General features: G+C 37.0%; 1 protein-coding gene across 1 annotated transcript in view; it reads right to left on the reverse strand.

The window, feature by feature from the left end:
* Positions 1-9,853: 9,853 nt before the first annotated feature.
* The window catches only part of LOC149298420 (chemokine-like protein TAFA-2), a 104,906-nt gene continuing 94,950 nt past the window's right edge, over positions 9,854-19,809 (reverse strand). The window contains exon 4 of the mRNA XM_089487578.1: positions 9,854-9,865. Coding sequence (XP_089343704.1) covers positions 9,854-9,865 — 12 coding nt within the window. The remainder of the gene's footprint in view (positions 9,866-19,809) is intronic.

Consider the following 19,809-nt stretch of genomic DNA (forward strand, 5'->3'; position numbering starts at 1 on the left):
GTGTTGAGAGTGACAGTTCCTTTGTCAGTGACAGAAATATTGGCTTAGATTTTGCTGAGAAAATCCGCTCCTAGAAGATTGAAGGGGCAAGTGGCAATGACCACAAATTGAGCTAGAGTAGATGAAGGCAGATGTATTGAAAAGCTTGTGACGGGTAAGGGGCGTGTGAGTGGGTTGTGTTGAACCACGCCTTCTAACCCACTACAGGGGAGTTGTAATCTCTGATAACCAGGATGGGTGTGGATCCGTCTCACAAAGCACGCTACGAGCAGCGCCAGTGTCAACAAGAAATAAGCAAAGTTTTCCGCATCCATAGCATTTACGAGGTTGTCGCTGTCCGTCCGTGGCTTCATTAGTGGTGTCGGCTCCGGTCATTACCGCCATGATGGCGGACTTTTTCTTGCTGTTTCCTGCCTCCAATCCTTTAATAACCTGTATAAGGACTTCGAGGTCCATTGATCTCCATTCAGGGCGGCAAATAGTAAATACTTTGTTGAGATCAGAACGTAGGCCGTCTACAAAAGCACGACCCAACATACGGAAATGTGCCATTTCTTGGAAGGAAAATCCTAGATCACAAAAATGCTGCTTGATTCTATGGGCAAACTTTTCCACTGACTCTCCTTTTTCTTGGGTTATATCTTGTAAAGATACCGTTTGTTCGGACAATCTGTCCTTTGCCCAGATTTCTAATTATTTGATGAACAGTTGACCCGACTCAGTAGATCTGGGATCACAAGGTGGGAAAGATGGGTCTCGTATCTGGTCGAGAATGAGGCCTGCATAATCTCCTGATTTGGCTTGGACAATACTAACAAGGTCAGACCAAGTACATCCATAGGTGGTCCAGGCTTGTGAGATTTTGCGATAAAATAACATTGGGTGTGTATCGGGCTCGGGGAGATCTTTAACAATTGTGTACAATTGTTGTAGATTAAATACTACATACTTGGAGCGCGGTTCTGTAGAAGAGAGACCATCCCGTGGAGAACTTTCTGTGGCGAGTCGGGTGGCTTGGACTATAGCCCCGGACATTATCTCGGCAAATTGTAGAGAGAAAAGGTTGTTAGGATTAGTATTTCCCATAGATGGAGGTGGTTGAGGGGTAGACGTACTCGAAGGCTGCTCAGGGTTAGAGTGCCGTAAACGGCGGCGAGGGCCTGGGGAAGATCGTTGCGAGTTGACCTGGATCGGACCCGCGTCTTCTTTGTCGGATTGGTCAGTATATGTATCTATTTCTGTGGGAGCGAGAACAGGTGGGTGTTTGGGTCTAGACCCTCTTTGGGGTTTAGCTGGTGGTTTTGGTCCAGGCAACTTTTTCCCCTTTTTGAGTACCATACCTTCATCGGCATAGGATTGGGTCGGGACAGCTGTTGAACCCTCGGTCGTATCTATTTCCTCCCCTTCTGCACTGTCGCCCGGGCCCATCATCATTATCGGGGCAGTAGTGCTGGGTGTAGGTCCCGGGGGTGTAACTACGGGAGGAGCGGGTGAAAATAGTACTGCTTGAGGTTTTCTCTAGTGTTTTGCCTCCCTGGAGTAGTAGGCCTTCCTCAGCCTGGTGTTGGGCCGGAAGCATAACAGCACTAGTAGATATATTTGCCTTCTTTGTTTCCTCACCGCTTCCCATTATCATGATTGGGACCATATGTCTGGGTGCCGTAATCTGGGTAGGTAATACAAATGTGCCATCCGGATTAACTACTGGGTACAATGACACTGTGGGAATAGACATAGAAGACAACGGAGCCGGAGGTAGGCCAGAATTTTGGCCGTTGTCAGCTAACAAAGATGGCGCCGATGCCTGTACCGGATATAACATAGAAAACGGGGCAGGCAATTGGTGGGGATTTTTCACTAAAGACAGTTAGTGAAATGCGTCACAAGATGGCGCTGATGTCTGTGTCAGACACGACACAGTAGCCGGAGTAGACAGGGGGCGGGGGTCCTCACAGTACAGACAAGAGCGACGGCTTCCTGACGTCATTGCATTACAGGCTGGGCAGCTCCACCCCTTGTCCGGCGACTCGGCGCCATTATAGAGCGGTGGCGTATGAGACATTGGAATTTTACACAGATATCTTGAGTGTTTTTCATCATACATTTCTTCGCCATCTAACGATTTCAATTCTTTGCTACAATCTAGCCAGATTTTAACAGTATCTTTCAATCCGTCGTCGTCTAATTTTCCTGCTTTTTCATTTAGGCGGTTTTGCCAGGTGCAAATTGATAAGGTTCCTCCTCTGGGTACTTTATATCATTTTTCTAACTTAGATAATTGCTTAATGTATCTTTTCCCTCGTCTGTCGGCAACTAATTGGGAACGTACCCACTTGGAACGCTGTTATCGTTCCCCATTCCGCAACGATATCGTAACCTTGTCCGCAACCGTCTGAAACCTTCTGATACGAGCAAGGCACACACACTGTAGTAATATTATGCACTGGGGACAGGCGACTGGGCTGTCCAAAATAGTGTTAGTCTTACGGCACCGTCTGGGATCAGAGCAACTGGGTTGATCAGGTGTAGACTTGCAACACTTTACCGATTCCTTGCCACTACCGTGTGCTTGCCAGAAAAGGGAGGCACCACAGTTCAACAAGTAACTACGACAGTATATTTACATGGGGTTCTTTTATTGTCTCTCGAGGGTGCATCAACCACCTGAGTTCCCTCCTCCGAATACACACGTGAGTAACGAGTGACACACAAGGTAGATAAGAAACGATCTTACCTTGTAACTGGGCTGCAGTCCCAGGGTCCAATCGTCAGTTCACGGCGTGAATTCTCCCCGGGAGGGACCTCCGACAGGTACGACTTCCTCGAGCCCCACGTTGGGCGCCAACTGTTTTGGATGCTTTCCAATAAAACCTTTCTTCAATTGTTGAACTGCTCCAAATTATGTGAATATAAATATACGTGCACGGAGAGAGAAATAAGACACACGACACACTCTGGGTCCGGTCCAAAATCACTCTGCTTTATTTTGTTTATATTATAGATTATAAGCTTATTAATTGGTTAATCCTGAAACTATGCGGAAATAGGCAGAAAGGCAGAAAACAGTTAGATACTTTCCTGCAACTAGATATAGTCAGGATGGCGCTTGCAGTTAGTAAAACATAGATAATTGAATACACTGCTACTTGCGTCTCCCACGTATCTGCGTGAGGTGTAACCCTTTATTGGTCGAGCCCAGCTTATATTCATTAAAGCAATAAACATTTCTTGCTGATATATAGTGGTTCCATAACAAGGACTCCTTAGATCAAAGAGGACTTGTGTCCCCTATTAATTGACACAGGAGGGTAAATTTTCATTATCACACGTCATCACTGGAATATATATACCCAGCAATATTCTTTAAGAACGAAAATAATAAACTCCCTGAATGCCTGAATATTGCTTGTTGCCCTCCTTTAATGCTGTCTATATATATATATACATATATATTATTATTTTTTTATCAAATTGACTATTTTGTGAGACTTCTTGCCTCTTAGTCATTACCTGTATCATACGACACAGAAACAGCAGAGGTTTATTCTCCTTACATCCAGTCTCTTTTAGAGTTAATACGTCTCCTCCTTTGGGTCTCCTAGACAGCTGTCATGTATATTTCAGATTTTTGTCAATGTGATTTCTTGCCACTGCTTCCATGCTGTTCATAGTGCCAATATCTTCTTGCACCTTTATCCTCCATGGACACAGGACTTTTTGCAGAGACTGATATAGCTGTGTTTTGACTTTTTTGCATTAATGGTTTTTCAATTGCATCTCTGTCTTCTGATGCCTGATTCTAAAATAAGATCCTTGCTGATGTTTTTCCTTGCTTTCATAATTATGGATGCACGTGTCCTTTTAACTTGGTTCCACATGATTCATGCTAATTCAGAATTAGTTTATGTATTATATTAACCATGCCATCACTTTGAGGGCAACCTGGGACACAGAAGGTTAAGCAAAAACCTTTGTGTTTGTAATTGATATCATTGCTCATCATATTCTTAGTGGAGGAATGCTCACTTTATCAAATAATAAAATGATCAAGCAGGAAGGCCTTAGTGTGGTACATGTTTGGTTCAGTGTTAAAATCAACACATATGTGGTTCCAGATGGTAATGCATTTTTAATTGAAGGGTTGATGTTATTATTGCATTATGTAGGCAAGAAAGGATCCTGTGGTCTCATCTACTGCTTTAGCACGAAGAACAGATTAGATTGAAGGTCAGCTGGAGTTCTGAAAACATCTCAAAGCACTCTCAATTTCCTGCTACCAATTCAATTTGCGTTGGAATGATTATTATACCATTAACACTTTTGGTCTCTTTATAGCGTCAATGAATGTTTGGATTTAATGGTGATCAAATACATTTGTAATCTATGTATATATTCATAGAAGATATAAAAATATACACAATATTTTTACAAATTTAGTTAATTGTCATGATAACGGAATACCATTTCTCCCAATGACAGCAATATAAATCACAAGTCATAATTTTGTTATCCGAGTGTAAAGAACAAAATATACCAACTAGCTAAATAAGCGAATATCTATGCAATCAATTTATTTATCCTATATTTTCTTAGTTTCCATATTATATGTTAATATGTTTATTTGAATAAAAGGTATCAACATCAACTAAAGAAAGAAAACTAAAGATCTAATAACTAATATCTTATTGTAGAGGGCTCCCATTTACACAAGGCAGGAACCGTATGCACAGGAAACAGTTTAGTAGTATATATGAATATAAAAAAATATATATAGACACTTTAGCACACGAGAAAATGGAGTCTTTAGTTAGAGTTGATTTTTGGGGGGCCAACAAAAAAAGTTAAATAAGTTATCTTAAGGTATGTTCTTGAAATGGAAATAATTGGAAAATGACCTCTGCATTGTCAAATATTTATGTACATCTTTTTCTATGCTGGGCCCAACAACATCAACTAAAGAAAGAAGACACAGATCTAATGTACCTAATAACAGAGCAATGGTTGAAGAAAATGGACATCGCAAAATATGGTGTCTGTGAAATCTTTAAGAATATCAGAAGATTTTTTAATACTCTAAACACAGAAAAAAAATTATTACATTATGTACAACCAATTCCCTAACAACTGTACAGTACCGGATGTCCATTTTTTCCCCAATGCTTGACAAATGAATCTATATGTAAACACTGGGGAGATAGGGTGATCTGTGTTTTAACAGTATGCTCTAGAAAAAGGAGAAATTGCTAAAGAAGGGAATTGAACCTTTAAAGTATAAGAGCTGCGGCAAATGAGAAATATATCTGTGCTGAAATTTGACAGGTCTATAAATCGCCGACACAGTATACCCTCGACAAGTGGCTTATGAACTTGTCCGTGAAGGGAAAAGATTGTCCCCCCAGGTCCCCTTGTAATGGATAAATCGTAATTCATAACCAGTCATCCACAATGGAATAAACCAGCAAGCAGTAAATAAGATTCGAAGAAAGTGCAAGTAGGGGGCAGGGAAGGGGCAAAATTATAATTCCCCCAGTCATGCTGCAGAACAAATACAGTGCATTGCCATTTAAAGGTTAGTGATACATTCACCAAGGACTTTTAATTTGACCAACACTGAGATATAAATAAGGCTTTTAATATTAATACAAACAAAACACCTTTGTGTCAGAGATTTCATTTTAATACTTTTGAATTTTATATTTACATTGAATAGCATCGTAAACAGGTTTTACATATCTTTTTACAAAAACATTTAAATAAAGTTTGCATGATACACAGTAGCATGTAAGTTTGTATTGTTAAGAGAATTAAGTTTCTTCCATTTGAACATTTGGGACCGCCTCCTTTTTTAATTTTACCCTTTACCGATTTAATATTATGGTGTTTAATATTCAGTTCTTGATGGTAAAGTTCAGTCAGTTTTACCAAATTATGGTTTACTCTGTGTGCTCTGTCTGGTCTGATATCTGTGTTTTCATCGGACCTGATATCATTTTGTGAACAAAGAAATACAAAATGGTTGGATGATGTAAGATGGCTGCCTTTTTGGCAATAGTTATTATAGCTTACACTGGTTATTTCTGCTGCCTTTAATGTTGTTTCAGGTTATTGTTTTCCAGGATTGCCAAAAGAGCAAATGTTTTTATTTTATGTTTCCTTGATTTGAACCATATAAGAAACAAAAGATAAACAGTTGCTATATGTGATATATATGTCATATATATGTGATATACGTCATATAGCAGTATTTTTGAGATTTGAAAATAAGCATTTGCAAATCCCAAAAAAAAAAAATCAGGCCATGAATCCATCAAAGCAGAATGTCCACAAATAGGCAAGTCGGTTACAAATTACAAACAAACACATTCTTTGTAGTGGTATAATGCAGAGAGTCTATGGTTATCCCAATTAAAATGACAGTGAATGGAAATAACTAAGATATTAAAAAATAACTTGTAATGAATTATTGATAAAAGGGCCCAGAAAAACCAAAATCTAGTAATAAAGTGTATATTTCCTTTTACATGCCCCTGACAACACTGGCATTAAGCCAGCAAAACGTCCGTCAGGTTTTTCTGTTACCTGTATGTTCTAGGAATGAGGCTAAAGAATAGAGTTAGGGAGTATGTCTCACTAGTGTCTTGATGGCGGACATGACATGTCAATAGGCTAGGAATTTTTATTAATTTCTAGAAAGCTATCATTTTAGGCAGACAGGGAGAGTGACTTGGTTGTAGGTATAGCTTTATTCCAATATTCTCAAATATACATGCCCTTCCCTCGGTCAAAGTTTTAACTCCATATATTTTATGGGGATAGTGCCTTACTTTTGTAAAGGGAATATACACATTTTTTTTACTATTTTTTGAGTTCCTTTGTTTTCCTCTAGGGTTTTATACCCTCATTTTTAAATAATTGATTAAAAGTTAATTTTATAATCATACTTATTATTGGTTGTATCTCTGGAGTAAGTTCCTTCCCTTAGATTAATTGGGAGTCATGCTTCATTGTTTCTTATTTTATCATTACATGATAAAAAATCTAAATCTAAAAATTCCCCATGTCCTAAAGCTTGAGCTAATAGGATTTTAAATCTGTAATACTTTATACCTTCACAAATTTCTTCAGAGTGTCCCATGGATTTTAGCTGATTGAATCAAGTAAGTAACCTGTCTAGACTTGAAAGACCATTACTGAAAAAGATGCTTTTTATGGCCTGATCCAGCAAAAATTCGTACCATTGCCTGGTGAAGTGAAAATGTAAATAATCATGTATTATAATAATAGTTTGCATGTCTTTCCTTGTGTAAAGTTCTGACCTTGACTCACCTGTAGTTATAAAGATAAAATACAATTTCTGTTACGCGTTCTAAAACATCACCGAAATTAAGGAAGAATATGATTAGGGTTTATGGCGCCGATTGCTAATTTAGTGAGTAACAGCTCGCCTAGAAGAGTAACATACCTATAAAATCTATGTTTATTTGGTAAAGAGTGGTATGGGAAAAGAGGAGATTGTAATGATATTGTTCAGCGTCCCTTATATTTCAGTTGTTGAGAACTAAATCTTAATGTACTGCTCTAAGGTTAAAACCTCAGTGAGATGTTCTTTTCACAATCCTTTTTGGTAGCTATAGAGCAAAGGTGGGTATTACAATATGGTAGATTCACATTTTTCATTTGATACTGAAAAATAAAAGGTTTTCAAAATCAGGGGATTCAGATATCATAAGCATTAAAGTGCATATGATAGTTGCTAGTCTCCCTTTAATAGAAAAACCTTTGCCCTCTATGACCTGAAAATCTTAAGACCCAACTAAACACAACTCTCAAATTCCAACTCCTACTTTAGTGAATAAACCCCAAAGTCTACTGTAAGAAAAAAACTGTTTATCTTAATATAATAATGTACTAGAAATGAAATAATGTTGTTTCCCTCATGTAGGAAATTCAGGGATAGGGTAATACCGTTATCATTTTAGTATCAGAACTACTAAAATAGTCCCATAACTTGAAAGACATTAATGTTATATGTATTCTGTGTGGGTTAAATCCATCAAATATAACGTAAAGTTGTTTCATCTCGTTGCATATGTGTGAGATTTAAAACAGGCATATAAGAATAATCCTAATTGGCTTTTAAATAGATTGTATTACACCACAGGGAGCTGAGAGCTATGAGAGAATTAGTGCACTAAGTAAAGGTTTGCTATCCACAAGCTGTATAAACCTGCATGTGTCATATCATTTGAAGGTAACTGTAGAAAACTGAATCTAATTGTTGCCATTTAAGGGTAGAGAAGCAATTTTGTAAATTTGATAGCTCCTGCCACGCTTCTTTCCGGCTGGAGGGCGTATTATGCCTTTTTTCTGCCTCCTTGTGAACAAAGAGTTAATGCAGGCATGTGTATGCAATCACACATATATACACATTTATATCGAATCCAATTATATTCCATCCTATGGCGTTTGGACACACATTGTTACTGATTAGTGAGAAAACTTTTGCCTTTGTCTCAAATAATGTAATTCTTTTAATGCAGGAGGAGTGTTACAGAAAAGCCTCCCAAGGGTTCTAGGAATATCATGTCTACTTTAGAGAACATGAAGTCACATCAATATTTTTACTGGACATCATGGTGGAGTCCATCCACAATATGTGAATATGAATATATGATGTCACAGGGTGAGTTAATTCTTCTTATGATACGCAATTCCCAATTTGAGCATTACGCATTCAGAACTGCTGGCAGTCTTGATAATAGGAAGCCCGGTGGCGTGAAATGGAATCTTAACCCCTTAACCCCTAAATGCATTGTTTTCAATGGGTTTAGAGACCGACCATTGTCCTTAAGGGGTTAAGTAAGTAACATTTCTGTTACTGTTGTTACTGTTACTACAGAATCTTTCAACTTACTCTTGCTATTTACCATTTAGAACAGAGGCTTACCAAGCCTTATATGAAATTATAATATTTAAACTGGAGTTGTTTTTCTCATTAGAATGATATCTCAGATATACTACATGTTTTACTCTCTAAGTGTTAGAGCAGTCTGAAAAATGTATTGTAACGCTGGGGTTTACCCACCCACCTAGTGAGGCAAGTGTTAAGGAAATGGTACTTGCTCAGTGTCATTGGACAATGTTTTTGGCCTTTTGGAAATCACTTGACCCTTCTGTAGTACAGGCACTAAAAAGATATTGTAATCTCTACAAGGCAGGGATTGATAAATTCTAGATACACCACTATAGACCCTGCAGTGCTATATGACAATATAAAACATTATGTGCACAGCTCCTGTGCCTTGCTGTCCGCAACCTGCTCTCGCTTTAGTCATCATTCAACAGTCAAGATTTTTTTTTCCGGTCATCGGATTGATGCGAGAGGGTTGAACTAAATTGCTTTTTCACAAATCCAAACAAACAAAAAAAAAAAATACCAACCTGCAATATGATTTCTTGGCAAACATAATTTAAAACCCCACCCTGAGGGGTCAAGTTAAAATGGGAGCTGGTTACATTGGTACTGCTTTATAAACTGCAATTTTTCTACATGTTCCTTTTTTAATACATAGATTGGTCCTGGTCAGTCCAACATAATATATTCCTTTTGTTATCTGGAATCGATAAAAACTGGTGCGCTGTGTTCAATCTCCCTGGTTCACTTTGGGAGCCGCAGATTTTTTTACATCAGTACAGTGCTCCTTATTATGTCAGTTTAATTAACATCTGGCAATATCCATCCACATTCCGAGAAAGCGCTTCCTTGCAGGAAAATGTACAATATGCTGTTTAATAACTTTGGCCCATGACAGCATTTGTACCCTTTGGCAGGATACTGCATGTTCTCCAGAAACTATCGTGTAACCTGAAAAAAAAAAAAAAACAGGAAAAGCATTATGAGTAACATCAATGGATCCATGTGTATTTAATCAATCAATACAATTCTTACCATGCCTTCCTATCTGTCATAGTTGATCAGCTACACCCAGTTTTCTGCTTGAATTTCCAAGAACATACCTTTCTTTGTCCCTGCAGCTAACATATAACCGTCACAGAAGAGCTCTGCCATCTTGTGTTGCATAAATTGCCTACAGCATTTTCTGCAAGCAATTAGAATCAAATGCAGAAAAGGTCCCATGTTGATATCTCCTACCTTGCTGGGTAACTCCTAGGCCTACGGGATCAACCTCCCTAAAATCACTTACACCAGGGTTCCTTTCAAATCATTGAAATTACACTCATGGTTGTTTTTCTACAGAAAGTGACACTTCCTCCCTCTTCCTAACAGCATTATAAGAGCATATGGGATCAGTAAGATTTTGGGCAAATTCCGTTATGATATGGAAATCTATGGCAATCATTATATGAATCGAGAACGGTTACAGTCCTGCTTTCTCCATAAATGCAGCTTTTTCACTGAATAATTTATGTAAAAAAACATAAATAAGTCAACAGGAAGAGGTAAAATCGGCCATTGTTATGTGAGAAATCTTCAGGAGTTGCAGTTAAAGGGTTATCACGTGGACATCTTAAATGGGTCTGTTATTATGTGACTGCACATGAACAGTTATAACCAACAGCTTGAGTAGCTTGATCTAAAATGTTTCACCCATCCTTTCACATACACAAGAGGTAATTTATGATTTTTTTCAACATTTTTACCCAAATGCAGTGGGTATTTTATTTGAATGTCGCTTAGGGAAAATTAGAGTAACCATATCTTCTAGTTACCGTGCTAACAATTCAGGAGATTCACAGATAGTAGTGTGTTCTTAAATATGCTGGTGCCGCATACCCATTTCAATGAGAAGGTATTGTCTTTTGAGAATCTTTTGAGACTTTTTGTATGTCACCTGACTAGTGGAATCCTAAACTTCCCTTCCTCCTTAAGGCCATACTCCCCCAAAACTCACGTGACACATTCATGCACGTCCACTCGGACACAAAATGCGTATAATCATGACCACATCCATGTATTCATAACACTTAAGAGGACCTTGCCAGCATATGCATACATACTGTATATAAATTAATTCTCGGAGGGAAACACTACTACGCACTGACGTTCTCCAGGGAATGTTTTCACTGATTATACCACCATGTGGTTCATCCATGTGGTTTATCTCAGAGAGCCTCTCAGAAAGGCTATCAATACCTTCTCGTTGACCCTTGGAAATTGTTTAACTCCATAGCATAGTAGTTTACACCTTGCCATCTATGCACTACTTATTCATTTAAATGTGCATTAATTCTGTGAGTAACTTCAGCGCAGGGTTGATTATTTCCCGAACCATGTGTTTGTTTTTATATATTCTAGATCTTATTAAAGATTTTGTCTAAGAAGATCTGAAGGAGAATTGTATTTATTGAAAGGCTTTCCAACCCCACTTTGTTTGTGAGTGCACTCATGTATCACGCATTGTGTTCATTGATTGATTTATTACACCACATTGTGTTTTTAGTTTTTATTATTCAATATCATTATTCAATATTATTCATGGATGTTACAATCTGCTCTGTTCTGGATTTTTTAAACTGTTACATTTTCTCTGGCATCATTTCCAACCTGCACCTCCATATACATTGTTCATCATTTCTTAACCCTATGCTCTTATTTTCTATAGGTTATTACAGCTGCTTACATGGGTGATATAAGTCCTGTAACAACTTACCTGAAATCTAATGTGCACAGTGCACTAATCCTGTTGGTTTAAATGTCAAATTAAAATTGAATCCCCCTGACCAATCCTTTAAATCTTACACGGGGTGAAAGTGAATTGGTTAAGCCTGATCTGTCTTTGAGTGAATTTGTGGAATCTGCTGCATTTTCATTGAGAATCTTTTTAGTAGATTCTGTAGAAACAATTAGAAAGAGAAAAAATTTTAATATAATTACAGAGGACAATTATTATAGGATGTGCCTTTTGGAGTTATGTATGAAAAATGATTGCTGCAAACTTTTACTAGTGGTCTTTCCACCATAGCAACTGAAATAATGGTCCAATCAAAAATAAGATTGCAATGGTTGCTATGGTATTAAAACCTTTTTTTTTTTCAGATTTTACACCCGGATTTAAATTAACCCTGTTAATGTCTAAGTAATAAACTGTTTTTTTCTTTGGTTTTTGTTTTTTTACTTCTTATCTCTGACACAATTATACTAGTGGCAAATGAAGCATTATCATTTTTAACCCCTATGGTTCCACTCTTTTGTACCAATATAAAAAGATCTGCCAATCAATACAAAGATGTCAGGCGTATGCTGGTAGGAAAAGGTGCAATACTGAACCAAGCCGCACAGGTTCTAAGCCAGTAAAATATTAAAATAATAATATTGACTCAACCATTTTAATCCGTATTAACGAAACATATAAAGGTGTTTTATTCACTGCTTAATGATGTAAGGTGGAGTTGTTTTTAGGTAACACATCCACTTCCACTTTAATGGTAAGAAGAAATTATGTATATATTAGAATAGATTTAGTTATTATATGATAGATTGTGTGAAAATGACTGCAGAGTTTGAGAGAATTGATTGGGTGAAGATGCTGACCACAGCAAAGATACAGATAATTAGATAGAATAAAGATTAGCTGAGTTAAATAGAAGCCAAAATTCAAGCCCAGTGTGATAAAATAATGCTTAAACAGGAGCCGCAGTTTGAAAGTGACAACATTTGGGTAAAAATTACATTTTAATATTAACCTGCTGATCCAAAAAACAGCAAGAGAGGCAGAAAAGAACTTTCTGTTCTTGTTTTTTGTAGATATGACTGTGTTCGTGATAAAAGTAATCAGAGTTTTGACAGAGCTTCAACCTTAGAAGAATCTTATAAGATGAAGCCAAAAGTTATCATCAATCAGTACAGCTAGCTAAATCTGTCGAATTCTATTCATAAAATAAGAAATACCGGTATAATTTCACTGTCTTGAATATTGTACATAATTAGGGTTCTAGAATACAGGGTATATTAAATGTACAGAGTGGGGTTGAAGTGAAGCATTGGGAGGATAGGCAAAGTATTTCCACATTTCTTGACTTTTAAATTAGTCTGGGTGGTTTTCTCTGGGTTAATTCAGTCAAAATTTAAGTAAAGTTTTAATGTGTTAACATACACATAACTGTGCATAATGCATTGTCAAGACAATGGTTTGAAATCTTACTAATTAATCTATTATAATGAGCAAATTTGTTCTTCTTAAAGGAGAAGGTCACATCCTCTTTAAATTTAAAGAAGAGACCCAAAATACTTATGTAACATTATATATTTTTCTACTGTGACCCAATAAAAGGTACCTTGGCTCCACTGAGTAAAAAAAAAAAAGACTCTCGCTCAAACCCCCCATTTTTGGGAGTTTTACAAAACATATGTGCCATCCGTTTTTTGTTTGGTTACCGCTGCCGGACAAAGAGACAATCATACTGTGTCTATCGGCAATCTATTGCTTGGCGAGTTTTTCTTTATTTTAATGTATTTCCAACAGACTCTGCGGTAATCAAAGGACGCTATTGTCAGTGTTTCTAGCTGAAGAAAAAAAACTATTTAACCAAATGTTTATTCTCTGCAAATAGATTTCAACAAAACCGGCCCAGCTGAGTACCAGTTAAAAATCAATATACTTATATGACTACGGTTGTAAATCATTACTCCTGGTTTGCTATTCATGCATTTAATTGGGCTTTGCTCGAATAACTTGGGGATGTTTCTGACCAGTATTGTACAACTGCCTGCAGCAGCTCTAAAAGCCTAAGTCATATTTTATTATTTTTATCAAGATATTGCATGATCTCAATTATTTGGCAACTTTCTTACAACATAAACCAACCTGTTCTACTTACTGGAATACAGGACTTGCTTTTTTTGAGGAATATAGATAAATTGAAAAGATATTGCCCCAGATTGATTAACTCGTTTTGTTTTCCACTGAAATCTATGTAAGGAGCGCTATTAAATCACATAAGACAGACTTTTACGAAATTTAATCTAGCCCAGGGTGTGAGGATATTTCAAATTATATAGAATTTTTTCTTTTGAAAATCTGGTACGTTTTATAATCAAATATATCTTATATTCTTGAAAATGTGATATTAACCTTACAATTTCTTTTCCACAAATCTATAATGTGACTTTTATTTTTGCATTACATGATCACTTGAATGTGATGTACCCTGTTTTTAAAATAATCAATGACATTGTAGTTTGGTTTTGGGGTAAAAATCTGTTAATAGTTTAAGAGATTTTAAAATCTAATCCCAGAATACAAAAACTAGCATGGAAACCTGAAAGTCAAATATATTATTTATAAATCAAGGCACTGGAAGCACGCGTTTCAGTTTGTAGAAATCTTCAAAAATTAAGCACTGTATAAAACTTCATAAGCGCATATGCACTTTTACTGTGCAGTTAAATGATTCAATATTTAAAAACGCACAAATCTATGTGCTCTTCAGCTTTATGGCAAAATCTTTGCACGTTCCTTTTTAAAAAAAAGTAATGATTACAGAAATGAAGATGCTGCCACTGTAAGACTGATAAAATATGAGACAAATCCAATAGCATTTTAAAGGTAGTAATAACTTTTAATGGCCCAATACCAGAGGTTTTTTTTTCTATGTATGAGCAAAAGAGCATTAGAAATGCACAGTTTGGATTCTCTAAACCAGAAAAAGCTTGGTAGTATTGTCTATTTGATTGCACCCATGTCCTCAGACTTGGCACATCAAAAGATGATTATGAGGCTTATAAATAACTTTATAATGCTCATAATTAGGTATTTTATAATATGTGCTTATATTTCAGCTGTAAATGACTCTTCTTTTAGTAAGTGTGGTTGTAAAAAGGGCAGAGGACCAGAGCCCAACCACCAAATATGGCCTCCCAGCCACTTTAGAGTTTCCATAATCAAAATAATCATTGATAGCTTGAGTTGGCTAGGTAATGAGCCCCAGTGGTATTTGTATTTAAGGGTACTTTAGAAGCCTTTGACCTTTACATTTATTTGATTGTTGTTTCCCCCTTTTAGGAAAGACTTCTAAAGACGGTTTCAATGTGTTTGCAGTGATAGGCTTCAGGATGGTACCCTAACTACCTTATGTCCTAGGTGTATAAAAACTAAGCTACCTTGTAGGTTAAACAGACTTGGGCTTGTATAATTCAAACAGAAGTATCATATATATATGAAAATAAAAAAATAAGGAAATAAGTATTGCTACTATGAGAATTAACCAAATAATTCAATTGACTATCTATCGTCTGCTTGCAACCACAAATCAGATAAGCAAAGACTGCTTCTTAGACTGTCTGCCATTCTCTCCCTCAAATGTTATGACCCAGCCTTATGCTGACCTTAATACCAAGGTGATCAGCTGTCCCTGTTTTGAAGTTAAAAATAATAAGTGGAACACGTGTCAGTTAGGCTTTACCAACATTACACAATGAACCAATGCACCCTGTAACTGCAGCCCAAACAAATAAGTCTTATGCATTAAATGAGCGCACCTTAGCCTTGTATTCAATAAGTTTATTGAACGCAGGCAACAAACCTATTTAGTGGCAGGCAGGAACAAACCAGCTTAATTTAAACATAGGGTTTTCAGAAAATAAACCCACAAAATTAGCAGTTAGTTTACCAGCAGAGGGTTATAAGTCAATTACAAGTCTATACATAGGCTTTTTTTGTTGCATCAGGTCAAAGTTCAAGTGACTTCCAACAAATATGATGCATTTTCCACAAATCAATATGATTCACTAATGCCATTACGATAGATATCATAAACCATAAAACTTACAATTAAAGAGCCTTTAGGACACATTGAACAAGGAAGACTGAAGTGAGAGACAGTAAAACATCCGATAACATTGAAATGATACTTTCCAGACAGGTCATTGACATAGGCCAAATAGACATTTATAGCTTCTATATTGCCTTTTTTGTAAATTCTGTTAGCCAGTTAATAATGCCTACGCATTTTCATATATTAACCCCTTAAGGACAATGGCCGGTCCCTAAACCCAACAATGCATTTTGAGCCCGTACATGTACAAGCTTTGTCATTAAGGGGTTAATGGTAGTAAAAATGCACCTCCAATTGGATTTGATATGGCATACAATCATGATGACAGCAGGACTGTGTAATTGTAGGCCCTAATAACTAGTAGACAGTGATCAGGTTTAGAATCCTGTTATGGCGATGCAGATTCTATCAGGGAATGAAGCCCAGTACTACCTGCAGTCTCAAATGATCTAAAAACACCCCATTAGCTAAAGCTACAAAAATGATCCTGCGTGTAGATGTCCTGTAATTATTAATTGTTCTCTAGTTCACAAATAACTGCATCCGTTGATCCGTGTTGTCCTCTTTACTACGAAAACATCCTCTGGCTTCTAAAAATTGGATTGGCTCTAAAAATTCATTAAGGTTTCATTAAGGTTATGCAATATTATTGGTGCATTGTTTTTATTGCTGTAAGAACAGATAGCTATTTGGTTAAACTGAAACATTCCTACCCAGGCAGTTTTGGTTAGCTTGTAAACAGTTCACAAATATAGCAATATACAGGATGGTATATTTATATATCGCATACAATGCATCATTGCTCTGCTTTTTAAATTTTGTAAAGGAACATATTTCAAGACCAGACTAGAATACTACTATCAGGACATTTCCTTTTTGGTGTGGTTAAATGACAAATAAGAATATCAATAAACACAGACACACAAAGTTTCTCTCGTCCTCCCTTTCTTCAAACTCTGCCTTCCCAAATGTATCACTAACCTATTTCCATCCAGATAATCCACATGCTCATGCATGGTACAAGTGCCTGTGCTGTAAGGTTCAAATTATTCTGTATGTTGTAACAAATTGTTGTATCCGGGAAAACAGCCTCACAAGTTAAAAACAGAACTTAATAAATCATTATTCAGGAAGCCAAAAACACACCTACCATTTTACATATCATTCTATGTATCAGTCATCATCTGCATTACTCATGCTTTACTTTGATATTTGCTTTAATTTACATGATGGTTACTTCTCATTCCCTGGTAACCTCTTAATAGGCTGTATTTCCATTGAACATTGATAAAAACATGTTGGAATTTAGTTGTGTCTGAGGTGCCATGAGTATCAGATCATGCAACTCACCAAGATGCCAAATTAATCTTACAAATACCTTGAAAGTGTCCCAGGTTATGTATATAATAATTAGAACTTTTTATTTTTGGGCCTACCGCTTCCATGCCCTCTGATAAAGTATAGAATTACTCTTACGGACCTTTAAATCCAGGTGCGATCCTACGGATTCCTGTATTAACCCCTGCTATACTATGGAAGACTTAAGAGAGGCTAGAGGCAGTGACTTGTATAGGGAGAAGGGACCAGGTAGATTAGCTAGGGGATATTTAGGGATTTTGTCTTAACTAAAAGGCTAGCCTAGTATATACGAAGACGAAAATGAAAATACGAAGATTATATTCCTTCGAACAACGAAAACGCAACATTCATGTTTGTTTTCATGTTATTTTGGACAAGCGGTCCAAACAGTACATTGTCTTTCTTTGACACATTGTGACCTCATTGGGACTGCAAGGTTTCCTATTCTCTATAATGTGGGAAATGCAAGCACAGAAGAGAGTGTACCAGACACTAAAAGCAGCAAAACAAAGTATATGCACACTTATATACATTCATTAATTTATGAAGGATAAAATATTTTTGAGCACAAAACTCATAAACTCATGTTTAGTTCCAAAAATCTGAATTGTAATTACAATCCAGATCCGCAGACTTCAGTGAAAAATATTATAGACGGTCTACCAAAACAAAGGTCTATTTTTAGTATTCTGTGCTTTCCTGACAAGATCACTTTTTATGCTGCACTTTACAAAGAGACGGTGCATTATGGTGACCACAATATTATTCAGCTTGTAAAAATCAATGTGATAAAAACAGGAAGGTTAATTACCAAGGCAAACCCCAAGATGATTTCCTTCACTAGAGCAAAAGGTTTTGCCATGAAAATGCTCTAAAAGCAGAACTAAAGGAATCCCATGTCCATTTGGTAATTATAAATGACATCACTACAAGTATAGATTTATACATTTCTTAGTTTGGCTATGGGGAATTACATAAAGCGCCGAATATCCTCACCTTATTACAAAGGGGGGCAAAATTCCAAATGCTAACATGTTTATAGAAAAATTTAAATCATACCTGATAAAACAGAACTCATTTTAAATGTTGTCTGATTCAGAGACCCATTCCCTTAATTTCCTATCCAAACGTGTGTGTGGGGAGGAGGCAAGGGTTAATAACGTTATTTAAAGGCATTCAAACAGCAGGGCATGGTTGCATATAAGTTTGGGGGGGGCGGGGGAGTGTTAAATGGGGGGCATAAGGCATTTCTGGAGGCAGAGTGCTCTGTGAAATGCCTTTTAACCACCTTAATGCCACTCTGCCTCCAGAAATGCCTTTTTAACCCTCTATACGCCACTCTGCCTCCTGAATGCCTTAAACCTCCCTATATGCCACTCTTCCCCATAATATGCCTTTTAACCCTCTAAATGCCAGAGTGGCATATAGGGGTATAAGGCATTTCTGGAGGCAGAGTGTCACATAGGGGGTCAAAAGGCATATCATGGGGCACAGTGGCATTTAGACGGTTAAAAGGCATATCATGGGGCACAGTGGCATATAGGGGGTATAAGCAGTGGCGTCTCCAGCTTTCATATTTAGGGGGGGCACATGGGGGGCCAGGGACCAAAGTATAAAACAGCACATATACTATATATATATATATATATATATATATATATATATATATACATACACACATTAGACGTGCATTTTTAACTACATAATAGTAAAGAACGTGATTGAAATATGGCAGTTATTTTTCATTCTTTAATATTAGCCCCTGCTGACAATATATATAAATATTAGACCCTGCTGCCGATATATAGAAATATTACACCCTGCTTCCGATATATATTATTAGCCCCTGCTGCCAATATATATAAATATTAAACACTGCTGTCAATATATAAATAAATATTAGACCCTGCTGCCAATATATAAATAAATATTAGCCCCTGCTGCCAAAACATATATAATTATTTGCCCCTGCTGCCAATATATACCGTATTTGCTCGATTATAAGACGACCCTGATTATAAGACGACCCCCCAAAATCTGAATATTAACTTAGGAAAAAAAGAAAAAGCCTGAATATAAGACGACCCTAAAGGAAAAAAGTTTTACCAGTAAATGTTAATTCATGTAAACTATTTTTTTAAATAAAAGCTATGATTGAGAAAAATATTTTTTTTGTTTTTATTTCCTTGTATTTTCCAACCTGTCCCCCAGTTACGCACATCTGCCCCCAGGCTTGCCACACCAATATGGCACTGTGGCCCATGATATGCCTTTTAACCCTCTATATGCCACTGTGCCCCATGGTATGCCTTTTGACCCCCTATGTGCCACTCTGCCTCCAGAAATGCCTTATACCCCTATATCCCATTCTGGCATTTAGGGGGTTAAAATGCATATTATGGGGCAGAGTGGCATATAGGGAGGTATAAGGCATTCCAGGAGGCAGAGTGGCATTAAGGGAGTTAAAAGGCATTGTATAGAGCACTCTGCCTCCAGAAATGCCTTATACCCCTATATGCCACTCTGGCATTTAGGGGGTTAAAAGGCATATTATGGGGCAGAGTGGCATATAGGGAGGTATAAGGCATTTCAGGAGGCAGAGTGCTCTATTAAATGCCCCCTTAACGCCACTCCAGAAATGCCCTATGCCCCCAT

The sequence above is a fragment of the Sceloporus occidentalis genome, unplaced genomic scaffold (genome assembly GCF_023333645.1).
Source record: "Sceloporus occidentalis isolate IW3139 unplaced genomic scaffold, rSceOcc1.0.p SCAF_33, whole genome shotgun sequence".
Lineage (NCBI taxonomy): Eukaryota > Metazoa > Chordata > Lepidosauria > Squamata > Phrynosomatidae > Sceloporus > Sceloporus occidentalis.